The sequence below is a fragment of the Microtus pennsylvanicus genome, chromosome 6 (genome assembly GCF_037038515.1).
Source record: "Microtus pennsylvanicus isolate mMicPen1 chromosome 6, mMicPen1.hap1, whole genome shotgun sequence".
Lineage (NCBI taxonomy): Eukaryota > Metazoa > Chordata > Mammalia > Rodentia > Cricetidae > Microtus > Microtus pennsylvanicus.
Window position 1 is genome coordinate 105,437,223 of NC_134584.1, and position 18,568 is coordinate 105,455,790.

Sequence of the window (18,568 nt, forward strand, 5' to 3'; positions counted from 1 at the left end):
ACCTGCCTCTGCCTCCTGAGTGCAGGGATTAAAGGCACCCAGCAAGGTCGTTCTATGCACCATAATTTCAAGTTACTCGAAACCCTGTCTCGAAAGATAGCAAAACTGCTGCTGCACTTCTGAGCCTTAGGGCTTGTAGGACTTATCACCTGACTGGACTGCAGGTCCCCACTTCCTGTTCTGCTAAGGAAAGAAAACAGTGAAGAGGGCCTTGCAATAAGTAAGCTCCATTCTCAAAGAATCCCATAGTAGAATAAAAAATGAGAAGACTCGAGTAGCTCAAGAAGGGAAAGGGTTTATTAGACATCTCCGGGGCAGGACCAGCAGAGGCTGGCTCAGTTCTCAGTCAGGGAAGGCATCAATAAAGCCCTGCATGACTGTTCATCTCTCCTGATGGAAGCCATCAGCTCCTGCAAGGAAGACCTGAAGCTCCAGGTGCAAACTTAGGACGATGGGATGGCTTTTCCTACTTCCCGTGGTCAGCTCTCAAGTAGTCGGACTCAAGAAGAAAGGAGTGGGAGCAGGGGCCTAGTGGCTCCCAATCCTTAACACTTCCAGATGGTTTTTCTCTTTATTTTATAAACAAGACAGAAATCAAAGCAACATTAATTTAGGGGAACAAAAGTTAAAAATAAAAACAAAACAAAAAAAAAATAGATCAGGACAAGAAGTGTGAGCATCCAAGAGTGGAGTGTGCAGAACCAGTGTCCCGAGTGTTCTACATGGCAAAGCATCTCTGCAGCTGGGGAGGCCCCTCCATCATCCCACTAGGCTGGAAGCCAGGCAGCCTGGCCACTGGTGTAGGAAGTCCCATGAATTTGCTCCAGTCGAACTCCCGATTTCATGACCAACGTGAAGCTTTAGCTCTCCTGTCCAAAGTCCTCAGAGAATTTCTTCACTTTCAGGAGGTCTTCTGCATTCACTGTGGGCCGGGTGGTGGCTAAAGACCGGAGCATGTCTGACTGCAGAGACACAAGCATACAGCTGAAAACCAGCGCTGCAGGTCCTCAGCACCTCTTCTCTAGTTGTGCTGGCTAGACTGACAAGAGGCCTGCCTCTGAGGTCACCCCCAGTGCAGACTGCGTATCATGTCCACACGCCTCTCCCTCTGGCAGACTACTTCACCCCATAACTCTGCCATCTCATCCCATCAGTAGCTTCCGTTACTGCATTCACCCACAGCACAGACAGCTGCCAGGAGAGAACTAGGAGAGCGCTAGGCTGTCTGGGTAAGACCCAAGTGAAAAAATTTTCACTGGTTCATTATGGATCAAAAAGCCAGGCCTTGGAATGACAATTAGTGTCTGGACTTTACTCCCTCCCCCCCCCCCCCTTTTTTTGATTTTTCGAGACAGGGTTTCTCCGTAGCTTTTTGGTTCCTGTCCTGGAACTAGCTCTTGTAGACCAGGCTGGCCTCGAACTCACAGAGATCCACCTACCTCTGCCTCCCGAGTGCTGGGATTAAAGGCATGCGCCACCACCACCCGGCTTTATTCTTCCTCTTAAAGGTTCCCAGAGTCTCAGCAAAAACCTCAGTACCCACTACCCCAAGGCTACTCTGGGTGGGCTATGAGCCAGGACAATAGGAAAACACTCACTTGTATTTTTAGACTCAGATTTCCAGTTTTCTCTCCCAGTGGGTCACTTACCATGCAAACCACAGGCTCTAAGAGTTTATCACCAGGGACATCCATCCAAGTCATCTCTATGGCCCCTTGGTCCCCTGGAGAACATGGGGTCAGAAGATCATCAATCACAACACTAGGGTTGGTGCGGGAAGGACCACAAACCTGAAACCAAGCAGAGATTGTCAGGCTGTCGTGGCTGTCCTAAGAATGGCCTGAAGGGAATATTGGGATCTCTAGGTTACCAAGGTTGGAGGAGGGCAGAGCTCCTTTCAAAGTCCCTAAAAACTCAGGTCTGAGGTCTGAAAGATGACTTCATGGTAATGGCACCTGCCACGTAAACCTGACAACAGAGTTCTATCTGTGGAGCCCACGTGAAAGTAGAGAAGAACCAAGTTCACAAAATTGTCCTTTGACCTATAAAACATGTCATGGCACCCATGCATATGGCCCCTAACCCCACAGTAGCATCTAAAACAAATAAGAACCCCCTGGTGGTAAGCACCTGTGATCCCAGCCCTTAGGAGGTACAGGCAGGATATTTAAGGTTCTTTTCAACTACAGGGAGAGTTTGAAGATGGCCTGGACTAATTGAAACTGTCTCAAACAAAGGAGTTCCAGCTAGTGAGATGGGAAAGGCACCTGTAACTGAGCCTGCTGACCTGAGTTTGATGTCCCAGATACATATGGCGGAAGGAAAGAACCAACTCCTTAAAGTTATTGTTTGCCCTCTATGTGCACAAACAACAAACACAGCTGAGAGGTCCGCGTGGGTTGACCAGGCTTTAGAGTGACATGGACAGCAAGCTCTTCCAGCTGCTGGTCTCCTCTTCCTCAAGTGCCACCAAGACTCATTTCCACAAATGTAACTGTAGCAACTATGTTTCACCACTGAAGTCTGTTGCAATGGGTAAACAGCCCATGCACCCCTAGCACTGCTTTCCCCAACTCCAGGCTCTGGCTCTGGTCACAACAGTGTGTCTTTTAACAGAGCAAGCTGATAGAGAAAGGTCATTGGCTAATAAAGAAACTGCCTTGGCCCATTTTATTGGTTAGAACATAGGTGGGTGGAGTAAACAGAACAGAATGCTGGGAGGAAGAGGAAGTGAGCTCAGACTCGACAGCTCTGCTCTCTGGAGCAGAGGCCATGCTCCTCTCTCCTGGGCAGATGCACGCGATGAAGCAAGCCGCCAGGTCAGACATGCTGAATCTTTCCTGGTAAGACCGGTGTTACACAGTTTATTAGACATGGGTTGATCGGGATATCAGAATTAGCCAGTAAGGGCTAGAGCTAATGGGCCAAGCAGTGTTTAAAAGAATACAGTGTCCGTGTAATTATTTCGAGGCATAAGCTAGCAGGCGGCTGGGGTGCTGGGGACGCAGCCCCACTGCTCCTAATACTACAGAATGGCGCCCAATGTGTGGACAACTGAATCCACTAAAAGCCTGAGAAAGCTTGGGAAAGAGTAAAGCATGTTTTCTTGGTAGCAACAATTTCGGGTCTACTCTGCTTGCTAAAGGCAAGCAAGCGCTCTCATCTAAGAGAGGCTTCCCGACTCAGCTTTAGCTGCAAAACCCTGCAGCTCATTAAGAGGTCCTGCCACGAAACACTTAAACAGTGTTGACAAAAAGCTAAACACATGCTTTTCGGTTTTCAGCCGTAGCAGGAAAAAAGCTGTGCCGTTTAAAAATGCCGGCTTTCTAGGCTGTCCTGCCAGGGCAAACTCTGACTCTTTTACGCAGGCGGTTCGTGCAGTTTGCAAGCACAGGCTGCTGAAGCTCGCTTGCTGGCAGGGACCTTGAAATGCCATAGAGTTGTGGCAGTAAACGTGGCTACAGCCAGTACCTCAGCCATGAGGCTGGAAAGCTAAGGAATGGACTGGATCTAGCTGGCAAAGCCACGGCTTTAATCCTACCCATATTGCTCAGTAATTTAAAGGCTTGTGTGGTCAGAAAAAGAGACATATACAGTAAAAGACAGATTCAAAGACAATGAAAATTTCTAAATGGTTTACAGTGTGTTAAAAATATATGCAGGCGGGGGCTGGAGAGATGGCTCAGTGGTTAAGTGCGTTGCCTGCTCTTCCAAAGGTCCTGAGTTCAATTCCCAGCAACCACATGGTGGCTCACAACCATCTGAAATGAGGTCTGGTGCCCTCTTCTGGCCTTCAGGCATACAGGCAGAAAGAGTATTGTATACAAAATAAATAAATAAATATAAAAAAAAATATATGCAGGCTAAAAGTTGAAGTTCTTAAAGTAAAAAAACAAAAAAAGGAAAGAGAGTTGTTGGGTGTGGTAGTATAAACCTTTAATCCCAACACTTGGGAGGCAGAGGGAGATTGACCTCTGTGACTTCTAGGTGTGGTAGCACATGACTTTAGTCCCAAATGCCTAGGAGGCAGAGACAGGTGGATCTCTGAGAGTTCAAGGACAGCCTGGTCTACAGAGTTATTCCAGGTCAAAGATATACAGAGAACCTGACTCAAAGCAAAAAGTTAAAAGTAAAAATAAACAAAATAGAGTTAAAATAAAGCCGTACAAAGATGGAAAATAAACAGAGAATTTTGATACTGTATGCTATTATGCTCTCTTTGAATTGTTTGAATGCTGAGGAAGGAGCAACAATTGCTAAAAGATATTTGTTTATAAATGCTGCTGAACTAATCCAACATAGATATTTTGAAAATGCCTTGACTTTGAAATTTGGATCTAAGGACATGATGCTTTGGAAAGGAGTTTCTTATTTTGTTTTCACAGAGGGTGAGAGTCTGTGGATTGCTTCTATTCCAATATGGTATGATGGACCACGCCCTCCTGAAGGGTTGCTGTGAACACCTTCAGAAAATTGCTTCGCTCAACTGCCAACTGAAACTAGCACACAGGTTATATACCATGAAAGACCTAATTAACAATGCCCCGTTCAGCAGGAAGCAGTTTGGAGAGAAAAAACTGCGCCCATGTTCCCAAATATGGTTTATAAACGTTCTTTTACATTTAAAGGGGAATATGATATAGGTATGAATAATTTACATTGATATGGATTTTGCTTTAGTGATTTAAATTTAAGGTCAATTTTGTTATATGTATATGTGTTTCTGATCTTGATTAAGGTATTGTGATTGTGTAGTTCATTTTAAAAATGTAATGTATAAGCCGGGCGGTGGTGGCGCACGCCTTTAATCCCAGCACTCGGGAGGCAGAGGCAGGCGGATCTCTGTGAGTTCGAGACCAGCCTGGTCTGCAAGAGCTAGTTCCAGGACAGGCTCCAAAACCACAGAGAAACCCTGTCTCGAAAAACAAAAAAAAAAGTAATGTATATAGGTTGTTAATGGATAATCAAGCTTGTAGTCATGTTAGTTAGATTTTCTAGATGTGCATAGATATATTTTAGATAGGCATTCTTCATATTTTTCAAAGATTATAGAATATGGCATTTTAAATATTTTAATAACTTAGGACTTTTCATGACAATGAGATACTCTGCTCCTGGCAGCACCAATCTACTTCAAGAGGAAGATGGGCATCGAAGAGGATCCTTATGGAGTTTGATAGCCATTTGGGCAAGAAACTACTCTTGCCTGGACTGATGCATAAACTGGATACAAAGAACCTGCAGAGAGGACTGCTGAACTTGCCTAAAGGTGAGATGGTCTTTTGGGGTTCCTGATTCATGAAAGAGTCTGCAAGACATTCTGCAGGACACAGCAGATAGTGACTGAACTGCCTTTGAAATTTCCTGCTTCATGGAAATGTCTCCTGGATACTATGAGCCTGTAGGCCGAAGATGGATGCCCCAACGGTACAGAGAAACTTTGGATGACTGTCCAGGCAGCAAAATGTCTCTGTCATTTCTAGAGTTTTGAAAGTTGCTTATTTCTTGTTTACTTAGGTAATATTATGTCCTTCTGGAGTCTTTGATGCAGTTGAAGAATAGATAGTTATAGTTGTTTTCCTTTGTTATGATAAAAGATAATATAGATATAAATATTGTAACTGTAATTCTTGCTTGATAACTGTTTTGTTATATGTAATTTTGCTATGTTAAGTTAAAGCCTTCCTTTTTTTTTTGTTTAAACAGAAAAAGGGGAAATGACGGAGGAAGGTCATTGGCTAATAAAGAAACTGCCTTGGCCCATTTTATTGGTTAGAACATAGGTGGGTGGAGTAAACAGAACAGAATGCTGGGAGGAAGAGGAAGTGAGCTCAAACTTGACAGCTCTGCTCTCTGGAGCAGAGGCCATGCTCCCCTCTCCCAGGGCAGATGCATGTGATGAAGCAAGCCGCCAGGTCAGACATGCTGAATCTTTCCCGGTAAGACCGGTGCTACACAGTTTATTAGAAATGGGTTGATCGGGATATCAGAATTAGCCAGTAAGGGCTAGAGCTAATGGGCCAAGCAGTGTTTAAAAGAATACAGTGTCCATGTAATTATTTCAGGGCATAAGCTAGCAGGTGGCCGGGGTGCTGGGGAAGCTGCCCACCCCTCCAAACTTCTGGGTTCCAACATGCTCTGATGGGCAGTCACTATTTGCTAAAGAAGAATCAGCATTTCTTTCTTTTCTTTCTCTTTTTCTTTTTTTTCCCTTCTTTTTTAAAAATTATTTAGCCGGGCGGTGGTGGCACACGCCTTTAATCCCAGCACTTGGGAGGCAGAGGCAGGCGGATCTCTGTGAGTTCGAGACCAGCCTGGTCTACTAGAGCTAGTTCCAGGACAGGCTCCAAAACCACAGAGAAACCCTGTCTCGAAAAACCAAAAAAAAAAAAAAAAATTATTTATTATGTATACAACATTCCTTCCATGTGTGCTTGTATGCCAGAAGAGGGCACCAGATCTCACCACAGATGGTTGTGAGCCACCATGTGGTTGCTGGGAATTGAACTCAGGACCTCTGGAAGAGCAGTCAGTGCTCTTAACCTCTGAGCCATCTCTCCAGCCCTCCTTTTTTTCGAAACAGGATTTCTTTGTAGTGTTGGAGCCTGTCCTGGATCTTGCTCTGTAAACCAGTCTGGCCTCGAACTCAGAGATCCACCTGCCTCTAGCATTTTTCTTGTTGGTTGTCTGTATCACTGTCTTCCCTATATCCAGGATAGGACAATGCTGGTGCACCGCAGGATCCACAGCAGACACACAACAAAGACGTGCCTGAGTGAGGAGGCAAGTCCGTCCACTTGTGTGTCTGGCACTTGGCAAGTATTCAGTTTGTGTGCACCCCGCCCTCCAGCTTGATGCTGGCTGTTGGCTTCTGAAGATCATTACACTAGCAGTACTACAGGGAGGATGTGTGGCACTGCTTCAGTTCTAGAGCAAAAGGGCACATAATATCTACCCTTGGAGCCGCGTGGTGGCTGCGCATATCTTTAATCCCAGCACTCGGGAGGCAGAGGTAGAGGCAGGCAGATCTCTGAGTTCAAAGCCAGCCTGATGTAGAGTGAGTTCTAGGATAGATAGTAAGGACTACAATAGAAACCCTGTGGGGGGGTGGAGGGAGGAATCTATCCTTGGTTCTCTCACAGAGCATGTACCTTTAGCAGTCAAGAATCTAAAAAATCAAAAACATAAGAGTCCACCCCTACCTCCTGACTGCTGCCACTCACCTTCTTGAAGTGTGTTGCTGACTGCACTTTTCTAACCGGCTGCATGAGGGAGTCCCGCACGATGATGCTGATGTCTGCTCCTGAGTAGCCTTCTGTCTTCCGGGCCAGCTCGTGGATGTTAGCATCCGTGAGGTTGTGAGGTGTGCTTCCCAGATGTAACCGAAACATCTGGGCACGGGCCGCTTCCTCTGGCAATGGGATATAAATTCGCTTCTCAAACCTGGGGAGATATATCCATATCAAATGAGAGCTGATCACATGATGTGAAGGGAAAGGCAGCATGCATATTAAAATGAGTGACCCAGGTCCAATACGCAACTTCATCAAGGCAAGCATAGACATGGGAGGATTCCAAAGAAATGGGATGGACATTAGCTAGTAACAAAATGACCAGTGCTAAACAAAGATATCAGCCCTAAGCTCCTAGGTTATATACTCACCTCCTCCTAATGGCTGAATCCAACACCCAGGGGATATTTGTGGCACCAAGAACAAGAGTCCCATCATTGTTATTCCCCACTCCTGTGGAGAATGAGACAAGCAACTGAAGATGCCTGCAGAGGCAGCCAGGACCCATGGGAAACTAGACCATGTCTTGGGGCTTTCCTGGGTAGAGACCTATAGGACCACATGCTCTGGGAGTGATGGAGAGCCGACATGGTAAAGGCCTCAACCCTCTCTTTGATGCAAGCCCATATAAGGCCGGCAGAGATGGCATCATAAGTGCCTCTCTGCCGTGCCAGTGCAGCTACAGAATGGAGCTCTGGGTTGGCTTTAGGTGGAAGGCGGCCAAGGAGTGACACGGCACCAGCACACACCCTGCATCTGGACCAAGAACTCCGTTTTGATCCTTCGGGCAGCCTCGCTCTCATTTTCATTCCGTGACCCGCAGAGGGAATCCACCTCATCGATGAAGATGATGGAAGGCTTGTGTTGCCTGGCCAACTCAAACAGGTTCTTGACTAGCCTGTGAGAGTGAGAAAGGGGTCAGGACCTGGACACTCCCAAACATGTCCACCCTGAGATCCAGTTGTTACATCTAGTAACAGGGAAAACAGGTCAGACGAGCCCTCAAATAGTACTGAACCAAGAACTTGCTGTGGCATCAGCCTCAAGTCCTGGTGCCCCATTCATTAGCTCTGGACGCGGGAAGAATCCTTTCCTTTTCTCTAGGCCTCAGCTTCACATCAAAGAACGGAGATCAGCTTGAGGAATAAGCTAAACCCACAGAATGCCCCCAAGAGGATACACAACAGAAACTGACTCTACAGGCTTGGCGGCACATGTCTGTAACCCCAACACTTAGGAGGTAGTACTAGGAGAATCAGAAGTTCAAGGCCAGCCTCTGCTACAGAGGGAATTTGTGACTAGCCTGGGGTACATGAGATCCCGTCTCACAAAACCAAAAAGAAAACATTATGTTCCTTTTTGTGTGTGTGTGTGTGTGTGTTTGTTTATTGTTGGTTTTAAAGACGGTTTCTCTGCTACACAGAAAAATCCTGGAATTCGCTCTGTAGACCAGTCTAGCTTTAAACTCAGATTCTTCTGCCTCTGCCTCCAAGTGCTGGTGCTGGAGGCCTGTACCACGACTGCCTGACATCCTTTCCCGTCTCTGGGAAGTGATCTCAAGGGGCCAGGAAGCTGGACTCCCAGCAGCTGCCAGGACTGCCACAGCACAGCTGACGGCTGACTTACTTCTCACTCTCCCCCAACCACTTAGACATCAGATCCGAGGAGGACACAGAGAAGAAGGTGGAGTTGTTGGCTTCTGTTGCCACGGCTTTGGCCAGGTAGGACTTGCCTGTGCCTGGGGGCCCAAAGAGCAGTATACCTCGCCAAGGGGTGCGCTTGCCTGTAATAAATAATGGACAGAAGTCAGCTGCTTTCTGATTAGGAGAAAGGAGCAAAGAAAGGTAACAAGTTGAAGGCAGAGCTGGAGAAGCCGGCACAGGCGACAGAACACTTGCCCTACACACATGAGGACCAAAGTGCAGCTCCCCACACAGGGAAAATACCAGGCAAGAGTGGTGACCTGCCCGCCACTCCTGCGTTTGGAAAGGGGAGCTAGGGGATCCTTAGAGTAAGCTGGCTATACTAGCTGAATCATCGAGTTTTAGGTTCAAGTAAAAACCCTGCTTCAATATATAAGGTCAACAGCAATTGAGGAAAATACTTGACATCTCCTTTTACCTCCATATATGCACATATATATCCCCGCATAGGGAACATACCATACATACACAATAAATAAATAAATGTCATGGGGTTGGAGAGGTGGCTCAGCTAACAGCACTGGATGTTCTCCCAGCACCCACATTATTAGTTCGCAACTGTAACTCTAGTTTCAGGGGACCTGACACCTTCTTCTAGCCTTCAAGGGAACTGCATGAATATGGTGCACAAACATACATGCAGGCAAAACACCATACACATAAAATAAAACCAAATCTAAAAACAGCTATTGCCTGGGTGGTGGTGGCACATGCCTTTAATCCCAGCACGTGGGAAGCCAAAGCAGGCAGATCTCTGTGAGTTCAAGGCCAGCCTGTTGTACAAAGCTAGTTCCAGGATAGCCAAGGATACACAGAGAAATCCTGTCTTGAAAAAAAAAATTAAAATAAAGTTATAAAATTTATATTAAAATAAGTTATAAAACTTAAGTAAAATGGAAAGCCCTTAATCTCTGTCAATACAGAAAGAGAAAGTTCTATAAAACCACTGGTTTTAGAAGTAAAGAGTCCAGGCAGTGGTGGCACACACCTTTGATCCCAGGACTTGGGAGGCAGAGGCAGGTGGATCTCAATGAGTTCAAAGCCAACCTGGTCTACAAAGGGAGTTCCAGGACAGCCAGGACTGTTACACAGAGAAACCCTGTCTCTAAAATGAAAAAAAAAAAACAGAATAATAATAAAACGAAATAAAATAAAAAATAAGTGTAGTGGCATTTCATTTGTGTTTTAATAAATAATGCTTGCCTGAAGATCAGAGTGTAAAACAGCCACACTGGTCAGCCCTACAGACCAGGCAGTGGTAACACACACCTTTAATCCCAGTAACCATACCAGTTTGCCACAGAAACTGGATGGTATATTCCTTTAATCTCAGTGGTACACACCTTTAATCCCAGACCTAGAGAGGATTATAAAATGGGAGGAGACAGCTCTCAGATACAATTTCATTCTGTGAGGCAGGATAGCCATTTTGGACTAAGGTAAGAGCCAGTGGCTGGCTGTTTTGCTTTTCTGACCTTCAGGTTGTACCCCAATTTCTATCTCTGAGTTTTTATTAATCGTGCTACAGTAAAGAGAACCAAACACCTACTGGGAGCTCAGACCACATTTTGTTAATGATCCCTAAGACCTTGAATACTGGCCAGCCCTGCTTGCTCACTGAGATGGTCTATTCAAATTTCAAATCTTATGTATCTCAAACTGACCTAGAACTCATGATGTAGCCAAGAATGGCTCTGAACTTCCAGTCATCTTGCCTCCCAAGTGCTGCTGGAAAAACTACAAATCAAGAGGTATTCCCAGCCCACAAAAACTTCTTTTTTCTTTTTTTCTTTTGGTTTTTCAAGATAGGATTTTTCTCTGTAACAGCCTTGGCTCCAAAGCTACACAGAGAAACCCTGTCTCAAAAAAAACATCAAAAAAAAAAAAAAGTTATGTGTGCCATGCTGCATTCTTTCCTTACCTGTAAAAAGGTGTGGGAATTTAATTGGCAAAATGACAGCTTCTTTGAGAGCCTCTTTAGCCCCCTCGAGTCCAGCCACATCATTCCACCGTATGTTGGGCTTCTCCATCACAACAGCACCTGCGAGAAGAACCAGACTGACCCATGAGCACAAGTGGACCCAGAAGAGGCCCCGTCCACACCCTAGCTTCATGGACCTCAGGCCTCTTACCCATCAACTGTTCTTGCAATTTCTTTTTCTCTGGATTATCCCCTTCACTGTCACTGTCGCTACTAAGGAAGGAAACAGAAGATCAAGTTGGTTCTCTATTCTGAGAGCAAGGAGGCTCTGTAGGGTTAGTGTGTGTGTGTATGTGTGTGTGTATGTGTGTAGTGTGTGTGTATGTATGTGGGGGGGGGTGTTTGTTCCCAGTTCAGCACCACTGACAGATAGGCAAGCAGAGATCTCTCAGTGTGAGGGTCACGCTCCTCCAGGAAACACAACCTATCCTGCTTCCTCACTAAAGGAATAATGACAGAAGCTGCTTCCTTTCCAAGGGCTGGTAAGGGAAATGTGCTTCAGCTGGACTTAAAGAACACCAAGGCAAACAGTCAGACTTTTCAGACGGACTCAAAAACAGACAACATGTAGTCACGACCCAGAGAATTCAAGGGCGGAGAAGGCATGAAGTTTAAAATTACATAGTGAGACTTTGTCTCAAAACAAAACTAAAGAAAAACATTAAAGGGTAACGTGCTCCCATGCCAACAGCCGTCACTTATTTCCTATTCACAAGCCCTCCTGCTGACCTGTCTCCTGTCCCTTCCCAACCGGTCTTTCATACTTGGAAAGCAGACACTGGAGTGTGTTTTGTTGTGAGCAGATGGATACCCTGTCAGCACGGTGCACTAGCATCAAGAATGACAACACGTGAAGTAGGAACTCGGGGACTCTGGCCCCACAGCTGTATCTCCACATACTCACCCCTTGCCCTCACTCTGATTCTCCTTGACTGGCTTCTTGCCATGTTTCTCTTTGTTTCGTAAATAATCTTTCAGCTTCTCTGCTCGGTCTAGGTACTGCACGCACTTCGCTCGAATGCTCTCCTTGGCCTTGTCGCTGTGTGCTTCATCTGCAAAGTAAGAAACCCAGCTTGCCTGCTTGCTTTCTTCCTTCCTTCCTTTCTTTTCTTTCCTTTTCCTCCTCCTTCTTTTCTTAACACTTATTCTTATCTCTGAGGACCTAAGTTTGGTCTCTAGTTATTCAAACAAATAAAGAAAAGCAAGCAAGCCAGGCGGTGGTGGCGCACGCCTTTAATCCCAGCACTCGGGAGGCAGAGGCAGGCAGAGGTCTGTGAGTTCGAGGCCAGCCTGGTCTACAAGAGCTAGTTCTAGGACAGGCTCCAAAGCCACAGAGAAACCCTGTCTCGAAAAACAAAAACAAAAACAAAAAAAAAGAAATGCAAGCAAGCCAGATGTGATAGAAAGAAAAAAGAAAGAAAGAAGGAGAAAAGAAACAAACAAAGCCAGTGCCTCCCTAAGCCCCAAGTGCTGCCCTCCTCTTCCAGGGCGCTGCAGTCAGGGGACCCGAGAGTGACTCACATTTGATGGCGTGGAGGAAATACTCCACAGCATGCTGGTAGAGCCGGAGAGCCTCCTCGTAGTTCTTGGCTTTGTCCTCTTCAGTGGCTTTCGTCACCAGATCGATGGCTTTCTGGAAAGGCAAGGCATATAGCTCCCAGCTGAACTGTAGGCCCTGCACAGCCAGTTTCAAAAACTGCAGCTTCCTCAATCGGCAGCGCCTGGCCGGGCTTCTCCATCTGCTGTGGCACCAGCCGCCTGGCAGGCAGATCCCACTGTAGACCTTGCTTCAGCCACAGCAAACAATAACCTACTGACCAGCTCTTGGCAGGGCCAGGGCATTTGTTTAACCATCCCTTAAGAAGGGCACACAGACAGCTCTGTAAGACGGCAGGCAGGGGTGAGGAGGGCTACACGAGAGGAACTTACTAGAATGAAGAGACAGGAAAATGAGAGTGTGGATGACTGTCATGCTTTGACCGCGTTGCCTAGACACTGCATGGCCAACACGGAATACCTCGCAGGTGAACATAATAGTCTTCCCCTCAAATCCCCTGCCGGCTCCTTAGGAACCATGGAGACAGTCCCTGGTCTTGGTGGTTTCTTTTCTCTACAGTTAATACCCTCAGTGCTTTGGACTTTCCACTCAGTATGACTTACTTGGCCTTCCTCTTTAAAATATGGGATAGAGGGAAGGATCAGCGCTGGTGAGATGGCTCGGTGGGTAAAATCACTAGCTCCGAAAACCCGGAGGCCTGAGCTCAATTCCTAGAAGCCATGGAGGAAGGAGACACCTAACTCCTGAGGAGATCTCACACACAAGAATCTACTACTCCTTATGTTGTCCTTTGATCTTCCCACAGACAAATAAATGTATAAAATTAAAATTTATGGCTCAGTGGTTAAGAGCATTGCCTGCTCTTCCAAAGGTCCTGAGTTCAATTCCCAGCAACCACATGGTGGCTCACAACCATCTGTAATGAGGTCTGGTGCCCTCTTCTGGCCTACAGACATACACACAGACAGAATATTGTATACATAATAAATAAATATTAAAATTTAACAGCCTAATCTACAGAACAAGTTCTAGGACGGAACTACAAGAGAAACCCTGTCTTGAAAAACAAAAATAAAATAGTATTTTTTTTTAATTAAGGTAAGAGCCAGGTGATGGTAGCGCATACCTTTAATCCCAGCACTTAGGAGGCAGAGGCAGGTGGACCTCTGTGAGTTAGAGCCAGCCTGGAGTACAGAGTTAGTTCCAGGACAGCTAGGGCTGTTACACAGAGAAACCCTGTCTCGAAAAACCAATAATAATAATAAGGAGGAGGAAGTAACAAAGATAGCTCAGCAGTTACGAGCATTTGCTGCTCTTGGAGAGAACTCTGGCTTGAGTCCCAGCACCTGCACGTCGGCTCACAACTGTTTCCAGTTCTAGAGGATCAGATGCCCTCTTCTGGGCTCCTCAGGCACCAGGCACATAAGTGGTGCAGACATACATGCAGGCAGAACATCCTATACAAAATAAATAATCTGGAAAGATGGCTCGGCATTTAAAGGTACTTGTTGCTCTTATTTGTTTTGGGACAGGGTTTCTCTATGTGGCTCTGCCTAGTTTAGAACTCTGGGTGTAAAAGAGAGGAGCCAAGATAACGCTGTATGCCACCAAGCCTGGCTGTACTTGCCCTCTTGCAGAGGACCTGGGTTTCAGTCCCAGCACCCATGTGGTGGCTCAACTGTCTGTAACTCCAGTTCTGGACACTAAGGGCACCAAGCATGTAACAAGGTACATGCAGGTAAAACACATGCATAAAAATAATAAAATAAAATAAATAGCTGGGCAGTGGTGATGCACGCCTTGAATCCCAGCACGAGGGAGGCAGAGGCAGGTGAGTTTGAGGCCAACCTGGTCTACAAAGTGAGTTCCAGGACAGCCAGGGCTGTTACATAGAGAAACTCTGTCTCAAAAAAAACCTAAATAAATACATAAGCTGGAGGCTCAGAACAATATGTGAGGTTCCTCTGTGCTCAGAGCAGAGCCGGTCTGTCTCCTCTCTGCTAAGCACTATCAGGGCACCCCCCAATGCTGTCTGTCAGAGCAGATCTTAATTTCAAAGGAAAGAAACAGCTCCGCACGCATGCACGCACGTAACAGGAGGGTGAGGTGACGAATTAAATTGCCAGCCCTGCCACCTCTTAGTAACAGCATGGAAAGGGCTGAGGTGAAGGAGGAGCCGAGCAGGGCTGACAGACTTTTTCTCTGAAAGCCCAATCAGCAGGTATGCTAGGCTGTGTGGGCCATATACTCTCTGCAGCACAAAAGCAGCCACAGACAGCATATAAAAGAATGAGTGGAGAGTGACCCTACCCCTCACCACGGGTATGGGAGAGCTAGCTGGTCCTGCCCCTCACCTGAACATTGGGTTGGCCCACCCTAGCGTCTACCCCATCTATGGCCTGCTGGGATGTGAAGAGACTGGTCCTGCAGAATAACCACAGGATCTCCCTGACTCGGTACAAAAGCAGGATATTCAACAAGAGTTTTGGCGAGGGTCCAGTGATGACGTGTGCCAGAGGTCTTGAACCATACCAATGACTCTTTGCAATAAACATTTTTGTGGAGGGCTGATTGGAGGGCATGCTGACTGGCACACCACAGCACCCAGCACCACTAGGCTGAAGAGGTAGGAAAGATGGGAAAGATGGAGGAGTGAAGTTTTTGTTGTTGTTGTGTTGTTTTGTTTTTAATTGACTTGTGAGGGGAATGCTGTAGGGGTGAGGAGAGGATATGGAAAGAGGAACTGGGAGATGAGCGAGATTGGGATGCATGATGTGAAATTCCCAAAGAATCAATAAAGGATTACATATATAGAGGGGAAAAAAAAAGGATGAGCTGGGCTGTCATTTAATAAAACTTTATAGACACCAAAATCTGAATTTCAAATTTTGTCATGAAAGTCCCCCCAAGCCATTTAAATAATGTAAAAGATTGTGACATTAAGTTAAGTCAGGCAAGTCAGCCACAGAGAACCAAACTGTCTAATTCTATTTAAAGAAAATCTCAGTCGGGTGGTGGTATGCACCTATAATCCTAGCACTTGTGAGATCTAGGCATGCAGATCTCTGAAATCAAGGCCAGCCTGGTCTACAAAGTGAGTTTCAGGTCAGCCAGGGCTACACAGAGAACAGAAAAACCAATTTAAAAACAAAACAAACAAACAAAATCCTGGGCCAGCAAGACAGCTCAGCAGGTAAAAGTGCTTGACTAATTTCAGGATAAAGACAAATTGAGCTTGAGCTGAGTGTGGTGGTCCACGACTTTAAGTTCAGGTCTGGGAAGACAGAGGCAGGTAGGTATTTGTGATCTGAGGCCAGGCTGCTACATAGCTAGTTCCAGCCAATACTACATCCTGAGAGCCTATCTAAAATAAACTAGAAACCAAGCTGAAACTGACCTGCTGACTAGCTTCCACAGCCCTAGAAGGTGCAGGGCCAGTCCCTGGGGCAGGAAAGACACCAGCAGTATCCCTGAAGTCAGCCATGCTTGCTACAGCACTGACGTGCTAGGCAGGCTCGCTCACTGGTGCAACAGTGGAACAAAGGTTATGGGGTACTCAACTATGTTTGGTTCAAATCTGAGGCCTGCTTCATAGGAGGGAATTCAGGCCTAGTACTGAAAACCTGGACAGAAGCACCCAGCTCGGGAATCACAGCTCCTCAGGAAGAACCTACTGCTGCTGTTTTGATGGGTGACATGTTATTGAACTGTCTTCTAAATATTTATGCTTGTATCCATAGGTTTAACCTAGGCCAGAGAAGCTTCTCTCTCCGCAGTGGTCAGCAGTTAATGTAGAGACTCCTAACAGAGGGCTCAGTCTAAGGAGACATCTATATCAACACTTGTCCCCAAGGCTCAAGGAAGAACATGGAAGGAGGAAGGAGAGAGAGCCGGAGGGTGTGGAGGAGCACTGTAAAGCACTGTCCTTGGCACAACACGGCCACTGAAGCTACGGGTACCTGCCCGAGAACACTGGGCACTTCAGAGGGTTATTAATAAAGGAGAGCAGAGGTCACAGAAGGGGTAGGAGATGTGCTGGCAGGGCCTGAGGGGGGTCCTGGTGGAAGGGAGTGGGGAAGGGCTGGGGGGTCCTGATGGAGGGGAGTGGGGAAGGGCTGGGGGTCCTGATGGGACCTAGAAGTGCACAGGACCAAGAGGCATTGCTTACATTTATGAAATGCCAAAGAAAAGAGGAAATCCTAGAAAGAAAACAAACAAACAAAACTGCTTCCCACCAAGTTCAACACCTGGAAGGAGAGAACTGACTTCTGAAAGTCACCTCTGACCTCCCTACACAGGCAGTGGAACGGGGGTGCCGGCAGTGGTGTAACAGTACACAATCCACACCACACACACACAGACACACATAAAGGGTCTAGAACAGGCAACTCCACAGGGTGTGCTACACGGACAGAAAGGCTGGGGAACTATGGTTGACGACGTAGTTTCTTTGGTGATGATACAAACCTCTAAAAGCACTGAATGGTACACACACTTCAAATGGGTGACCTGCACAGCACGAAAACTACATAAAACTGTTTTTAAAAAGCCAGAAAAGAAGAAGAAAAAAAAAACCCACATTCCTGGTCCTCAGGTGTGCTAACTGTGGCCAGGCAGGTGGGCTCGGGCTGAAGTTGGCTTAATTCCTAGTAAACAACAGGAATTCTGCAGGTAGATGATGGGTTCTGGCTCTGGATTCCATCTCATTCCAAACCTTGTACTCCAATTGATTCCCACTCCTGTATTTCCATATGGAGCAGCCATTCCACTCCCTCCCCCCAGCAGGTAGGTGAAAGTCACCCACTTTTTTGATGCTCTGGCTAAAGTCCCTTCCTTCATGAAGTCTTACTTGGTTTCGCCCAAGCGCTGACTTTTATTTGCGAAGGCTTATGATGGGCTGAACCTATGTTACAAACGCTCTTCCTGAATTATTCAGTCTCGGGCCGTCTGACAACCACCCTAGAAGGGCACTGCCCATTTTCCTGACGAGGAAACCCAACATTACAAGACCCAAAAACCTAGGCACACTAGTGAGTGGCCCCAAGCCTGAGGCCTGAACCTGTTTACGCTTTCTGACAGCTCTAGGATGAGCCCTTCCTTCTTTGGGCGGCACCACCCCAGCATCACCCCGCACAATCTAGGGAATGAATGAAGGGTGGCCGGCCAAGAAATCGGGGGCTCGCTGGCAGACGGTCAGGGGGGCACTCAGGTCAGGGCGCGTTGCAGGAGCGAGTGAGCGACGTTCCCGGAGCGACCGGCCGGACCCGGGCGCTCTCGCGGGGAGGCAGTGCCGCTGCAAGGCGGCAGTTCAGCACCGGCTGCGCGTAGCGGGCTCGGGGCCATGCCGCTTCGGCCCGGGCCGGGGCTCGGCGCAGACATCTCTTGGGCTCCGAGCATGGAAGAGGCTGCAGCACGGGTGGAATGAACCGGCCCCATCGGGACCGCCAGGCCGGGCTCCGAGAAGGCCGCCGCCCGCCCGTTCAGCGGCCCGCAGGCCCTGCCGCCTTCGGCCTCCGAGGTCGCGCCGCGCTCAGGTACCTGGAGGGTTGACGTTGTCATTTCATCTCCTGGGTCCGCCCCACACCCCGCGGCGCTGCTTGCGGCCTCGGTCCGGCCCGGAGGAGCCGAAGTGGTGGGTCCGGCCAGGGAGCCGGGAGAGGCGGCGTTCGGCGCGGGCAGGACTGCCACTAGCAGCCGGAGCCTAGTCCGAAGGTGAGCGAGGAGAGCGGCCCAGAGCGGCCCAACCCGAGCCGCGCGGCTGCCACCCAGCGGCCATGGCCCGGAACTGCAGCCATCTCTCCTCCAAGCGGGGCGGGGCCTGTCGGGGGCGGGGTGTGGTGGGCTCCGGGTGAGAGGCGGAGCCGAGAGAGGGTGAGGTTTGTGTGGGAGCCCGGATGAAGGGAGAGGCAAAAGGGGGCGGGGCCTGGTGGATCCAGGTGAGAGGCGGAGCTGGGAACCTAAGGGGCGGGGCCGGACCGGGGCGATGCTGGAGTCTTTGGGCGGGCAGAGGGTTCGTAGGATCCGAGTGAGGCGG

General features: G+C 47.8%; 1 protein-coding gene across 1 annotated transcript; it reads right to left on the minus strand.

Moving 5' to 3' along the window:
- Positions 1-279: 279 nt before the first annotated feature.
- Positions 280-18,261, minus strand: Vps4a (vacuolar protein sorting 4 homolog A). The gene is made up of 11 exons (XM_075977099.1): positions 18,073-18,261; positions 12,498-12,609; positions 11,881-12,028; positions 11,128-11,189; positions 10,917-11,036; positions 8,919-9,075; positions 8,042-8,190; positions 7,664-7,745; positions 7,224-7,443; positions 1,650-1,790; positions 280-962 (listed from the first exon to the last, which is right to left on the minus strand). Exons 1-11 carry the CDS (start codon positions 18,091-18,093, stop codon positions 861-863), a joined length of 1,314 nt encoding a protein of 437 aa, XP_075833214.1. The 5' UTR covers positions 18,094-18,261; the 3' UTR covers positions 280-860.
- Positions 18,262-18,568: the final 307 nt, after the last annotated feature.

Excerpts from the sequence above, each read along its gene's own strand:
- Vps4a (XM_075977099.1), bottom strand. The coding sequence starts at position 18,093 with ATGACAACGTCAACCCTCCAG. Across the intron at positions 11,190-11,880 it reads AATCAGAGTGAGGGCAAGGG|TAGCGACAGTGACAGTGAAG; the intron begins GTGAGTATGTGG and ends TTCCTTCCTTAG. Across the intron at positions 1,791-7,223 it reads CAGCAACACACTTCAAGAAG|GTTTGTGGTCCTTCCCGCAC; the intron begins GTGAGTGGCAGC and ends GCTTGGTTTCAG.